This window comes from Anopheles bellator, chromosome 2 (assembly GCF_943735745.2).
Source record: "Anopheles bellator chromosome 2, idAnoBellAS_SP24_06.2, whole genome shotgun sequence".
Taxonomy (NCBI): domain Eukaryota; kingdom Metazoa; phylum Arthropoda; class Insecta; order Diptera; family Culicidae; genus Anopheles; species Anopheles bellator.
This window is the reverse complement of record NC_071286.1, coordinates 14,088,028-14,094,027: the sequence shown is the minus strand read 5'-3', so window position 1 is coordinate 14,094,027 and position 6,000 is coordinate 14,088,028. Positions and strand designations below refer to the sequence as shown.

The following is a 6,000-nucleotide window of genomic DNA, read 5'->3' as shown; positions in this document are numbered from 1 at the left end:
TAAACATTACTGCTCATTGTGAGCGACTTTGGTTTCGCTTTAAGAAACACGTTCAATTGATGCTGTCGCGCTCGGTGTTTTCTGAACACAAGACACGACGGAGCCTCGCTATCGGGGAACGTACCGGATACCGAAGTGTACGGAAGTTGATCCAAAATTTAATCATCTAACTCGAACGAGATGATGGGCTCTCCGATATGATGGGCTCGCCACCACCACTCCGGTTTCATGCAGCCCATCATGAAGCTGGAATGCCCTAGATATTGCCCTCTGTGCTCCAAGCATAGCGACGGCAGATACACTTCTCGTCTTGACACGAACTCGTAAATGCTTTGCCGATGGAGGAGTTGAATCTTTTTTTAGAACCATAACATATTTTGGTAACTGTTTTCAAAAAGGCCCTCGTACAGCTGTGAAAAAATTTCTTTTTCCTTTTTCGCGGTCTCTGACGTTCGCTCCCCGGGGCTGTGATTAGTATCTTGGGTGCGTTTGATAAAATTGTATTAAGTTGATTAATCAGGACAGGCACAGCTTTAGATATTCCACCGGGTTGCCTCTTTTTTCAGAGTTTCATTCAGCAACATGAGTAGGCATTGAAATTACTCAGTAAAGTATCATCAGATATTCCCCTAAGTGTTGCCATTACTTCTCTACGCCATCTGTTTAAGCCTAGAATATAAGAACACATAATAATGTCTGATTAATTGGGCTTTTCCGCCGTCGTTCTTCTTCTTTTAGGTGCTGCTGTTTCTTTAAACGAAAGAAGAAGAAATCGTCCCGTCAGAAATGACTAGAAGCAGTGCAATGTAGCCCCGAGCGTGAAGCCGTCAAGTTGCTGCGCGCCACGTCCCACTCGAACTCGCGCGACAGCGTCCTGAACCCGAGTCAGGATTACATCCAGGCGTCCTCGCAGCACACGATCCGCTATCCATCCACATCCGTGCTGGCCTCGACACCAACGCCATCACTTCCATTGTAATGTATTTCGTTTCGTAACGACACACGACCACGACGACGCGAGTCGGCTTTCTTCGGTTTTTTGCCTTCGGTTGTTTTTTCTTCCTTCCTTCCGGTTTGATTCCGTTTTCTCTTCCGTTAACGTTTCGTTTGTTACCGCGTTTCCTTAGTTCTCTCTCCGTTTCCAATCGTTTTGCGACTCCCTGTCGTAACCCGACAGCGGTCTCTCCTCATTCGCTATTAGCGAACACACAGTGTCACTCAAAAAACAGCGCACACGCACATCTCTGTCCCCCGATTGAAACGTCCGTTCCGATCTCTCCGATCATCCCCCACCGGGGCCAACATAGATTCCTTTTCTGTTTCCATTTTGGTGCATACATTTTCCTTTCGCCGCTCAAGCAGCTGCTGGCTTCCTTTGTATGGCTGCTGTACGCTGAGCAGCAGCACCAACATCGCGAGATCAATCTGTTAATTAATGATAACATTGTTTACGTTCCGTTCCCTGTATCCTGTGACAACCCTTGCGACATCCGTGCGCCTCGCCAATCTTCGCCACGAACTACAACAAACGACCACATCCTTCTACTACTACTACTACTACTACTACTACTATGTCCATACACAACCGCAAACCACCACCACGACCTCTAATCCGTGACCCGCGCGAACTCTATCGCCCTTTTGCCGTGTGTGCGACGTCCGTGGTCCGCTGATCCACGATGCAATTCACGTTTGGTGTGCACTGCGCTGCGAAATGCCACCCACACACGCCCACACGCACCCACATAAACACACTCTGTTCTGTCTGTGACAATTCGTGAAACACTCGTGCGCCGCGCCGCACGCTCATCGTGTGCCATCATCTGCTAATGTTTGCCGCTGCAACCGCCGCCGTGTCGTCATCGTCACCACCACCGCCATATTGCGAAATTGTGTGCCTCTCAATATTACTACTCTTGTCCTTGCGTCACGAAAACTCTCACACGCGACGTGCATCACAAACCAAAAAAAAAAACGCGAACAACCCACAGTGATCTCGATGATGACATTGATCTAGACGTTAATGATCTTACTGTCGTGTTATCCTTCCTACGTATACTCTGGGAATGAGTGGGAAACGCTAGAAGAGCGCCCAGGGCTACGGCGAAACAAAAATTAGCTCGATTTGCTTGTTCTCGCTATCGTTTATTTGAAAATGTCCCCACTAAGGAATGCTTACGTCAAATGACACAAAAATCACACCAAAAAAGGGATACGTCCATATTCTCGGGCACATCAAGCACAGGCTTCTTTAGATATACATCGTATCAGCTTGGTACAAGATGGCTACTAGACCAAAATCTTCCCTTTTTGTAAGAACTGTCAACGCTTGAAAGTGGCACCGCATTTGCATCGGCCACGGTTGCTTAGATTAGTTTTGGAGGTAGTGTCACTAGGCCAACGTTCTCTTTTACGGCAAGGAGAACACATCGTTAGTTAGGTTTACGAGAAGGACGAGCTGCACCATTTGTGTGGCAAACAAATTTTCTTTTGGCGGGACAGACTTAACCGCACGTGGCACTGCATTTACCAATTTGGTTTCGTTAAATTGTAAATAAAAAGGCACCCGATATCATGGGCCCAGGATGAATTTTGCTTGATGCTAAAGAGGAATAGCTTAGCGCGAGGCAAACTAGGCAAATAAAAAGTTCTTCCGAAAGTTCTGCCTTCCTTTTCTTGTTCTCAAACACGAACACATGCCACATGAGATTAACTAAGCTTTCGTAATCAAACTTTCGTAATCAAACAACAAGTACACGCGAACGAATATTAGGTACATAGCAGTACGCGCAGCCTTTTGCCGACTTTGCCAGGCGTCGTAACCATTTCGCTATAATAGTATACACCACTTTTTAATGCTCATAATATTGACTATTTTAAATCACAACAAAAATGTGCTGGTTCTTTAGGATATAGGCAGCGTTTATAGAACCGTGTAGAGATCGAATAGAGTGCAAAATTGTAACCTCAAAAGTCACGTCATGACAACAAAGAACAACAAAATCGAGCTTTCTAAAGAGAACTAACTAAAAATCGAAAAATATTGCAATGAAATGACAGGCCGAATAGACATGGACATTTGCCGCGAATGCCCAACAACCCGAGAGAGCATCATCGAAAGAGAATACAGTAATCAAGCGATAGCACCGACCGTAATGTCATTCATGATCGAACACTCAAAGCCTATCATTGAGCAAGAAATGATAAGATATATCATTGATGCAGTCGCTGCAACTGCAACATGTGGGAAATCTTCGATACCTTCGACCAGCCAGTGATGTTACGTGAACACCCGACGACACGGCTTTGTGTTTGAAGTGTTTTATCATCCGTTTTAAAGAAGGCGGCGCTGTGCGCTGATAAAACTTATCAAACGTTAACAATTGGCGTAAACCGGGGGTTGTCACGTAACGCCTCTCACGGTCGACATGTGCTCGTCAGTAGATTTTTGATCGTCGCTCCGTCGCGTCGTGGTGTGAAACCAAGCCGGAACTTTCCTTCCAAACTCCAGATTCTCCTCATCATACGAGCACGATGGCGCACCAGTTGCTACAATTCATCCATTCTGCTAAACGAGCACCTAATTCGAGCGGAATGCGGAATAGTTCCATTTGGGACTGGTACCCGGTTTGAGGTATTCTCGAAAATACGCTGCATTTTTTCAGCTGCACCATCACCGCTCGGCTATCAGCTTGTTGTTGACCACGGCCACATTGTGCATGCGTTGTGGTGCTTTTTGGTTTCGAAATTCCAATGGCACGTTATTGTTGGAATAGTCTTTTGAGTTTGACTCACGAAAACGCTAGGCATGGCAGCGCGCGCGTTCACTCATCTCTTCTACGACGATCTGACGAGACACACACAAACTTCTTCCTCCTGCACCTGCACGATGCGAGCTTCTGCACCGATGGATTGTTCCCGCGGCACCCTCCGAAATCGTGAAGAAGAAAGCTTTAGTGCAGTGGCCGGCCCGTAAGCCCGGTTACGGTTAACTTCCACCAACTTTTTAGTCTATATCTACACAACACCACCTCTTTCTGCTAACGATCACCACCGAGCATCACCTCTTGGTACTCTTGCACCGTATTTGCACCGTACAGAACGCTTCGTTTCACTTCCTTCCTACCTTACCAACCTTCCTGTCTATGACACTGTGACGCCTTCCCTTCCGTTGTTTCACCCCTCTGAAAAGGGATAATACCACCGCCCGGATGTCGTCGAAAGTCTCTCTTTTCTTGTTGTTTCGTTCCGTTTTGCCTTTTTTCTGGATTACGCCATGCATTTGTGTTGTACCGATCGTTCAGTTTTATTTCCATGGTACAGTAAGACATTTGAAACCGTAAAAATAAAGGAAAAACTACAAAAAAAAGTTACATTTAATCGCACCCACCGTCCCCCTGGACGTCGATCGTCAAGGGGGACTGATCTCTCTTCCCTTCGCCGTCGTCCGTTCGGTTTGGTTTTTGCAATTGATTCTGTTTGCTTGGTCCTGTGTTTTTCAATTGTTTATCACCCGTGTTCTCACCCTGCGAGGAGAAAAAACTAAAACGAAACAAAGAAAAAAATAGAAAAATCACCAAAAACTCAAAAACAAAAAAATACGCCGGAACCGGACACAACACACAACATTACCGCCGACAAGAGAGTAGCAGTAGAGTGTCCTGCCACGCACGCAAAACCAATCGAAACGTTGGGGAAGCCGCCAAGAGCATAATATAGGAAAGAAGTGGAATATTTTGGGTCTTTTGTTTTTATTAGCTTTGGATCACCAAATCGATCGATAATGAGCTGATGATGGTTTTTGCGTTTCCGTGAATTGCTCAAATCGCCCAGCGAAGAGCAACACACATTCCGCAGCAGTAGTAGGTTGAGAAAGCTTTGCTTCCTTGAACAAGCGTGATCTTCTGCCGCGCTCGGCGGCTTTTCATTTCGCCTCGACACTCCCCAAAATCCTCTTCATTGTACAGACTCCTGTCACTGATGGTGAGAGAGCATAACAAAAACCAGCAATTTAAGTCCGTGAAACACAATATTGAACTTACAAACAAACACTAATCTAGAAAGTTTATTAACTGCGTTTGCGTGAGCAGCCGGAGATGGAACTAGGGAACGTCGAAGAGCGCACTACTGCGAGAGATACACAACTTTCTGCTAGGGACAGCAGAGTAACGAAGAGAAACACTTTACCCCCGGGGTGGCACACTGATGGCAATTGGGGTACTTATCGTGGCGGGTAGCAGTGAGCGAGTGAGTGGCGAGGAACGCATTTTGTAAAGTATAGAATTAAATGTATTAAACGAAGAACGCAAGAAACTGGCGAATCTAAACATGCAAACAACACAGAAACAGATAATATGTTTATAACAATTTAAAAGTCGCTTCTTAGTAGAGACAGAGAGAGTCGGCGGCAGCGATGGAAGAAAGGATATTTAGTAGTGCGACGCGATCAGTAAAAAGGGGGTAAACGATAACCAGAACCAGAACCAGAAGAGAGAAAATAGAGAGAGCAACAAAATATACCTATATTAAAACACGGAACCGCTCCAGCGAGATGATAAACGCAGTGGGACAGATGCTTACAGCAAGCGTGTCCCTGCGCGCGCCCGAACCCGTTTATATATATATATTATATACATTGATACGCCAATTTCGTCGTCGCGACTTCTCACTTCCTGCCGCGTTATTTGCTGCGTGCTGCCTCTTGGAAAGAAGAAGAAAACGGGAGTTCGAGGTGGCCGGATCCCGATTGCCATCACTCATACCGCGCCGCGCGCCAAATCCGCAAGCGATCGATGACGTTCGGTGGTGTTCTAGAGAGACACTACTAGAGAGATATATATATGTGTATAGAGAGAGAGAGAGAGAGCAGGGAGCAAACTAACTATGAGATTATAAAACTCTTATTTCTGAGAACCGTTCATTCGCCGCGTGGCTCAAGAGGCTAACCAGCAACACCCAACCCAAGCAGCGCCTCCCAAGTAGGCAAAGCCCAGCTTTGGA

General features: G+C 46.1%; 1 protein-coding gene across 8 annotated transcripts in view; it reads left to right on the top strand.

Moving 5' to 3' along the window:
• Window positions 1-1,368, top strand: part of LOC131208889 (casein kinase I) — a 32,688-nt gene extending 31,320 nt beyond the window's left edge. For 7 of the 8 annotated variants that reach the window (XM_058201819.1, XM_058201812.1, XM_058201820.1 and 4 more), the window contains one exon: window positions 739-1,368. In XM_058201819.1, coding sequence (XP_058057802.1) covers window positions 739-790 — 52 coding nt within the window. In that variant the 3' untranslated portion in view covers window positions 791-1,368. Of the gene's footprint in view, window positions 1-720 lie in introns of all 8 variants that reach the window. The other variant, XM_058201815.1, reaches the window with a different exon arrangement.
• Window positions 1,369-6,000: the final 4,632 nt, after the last annotated feature.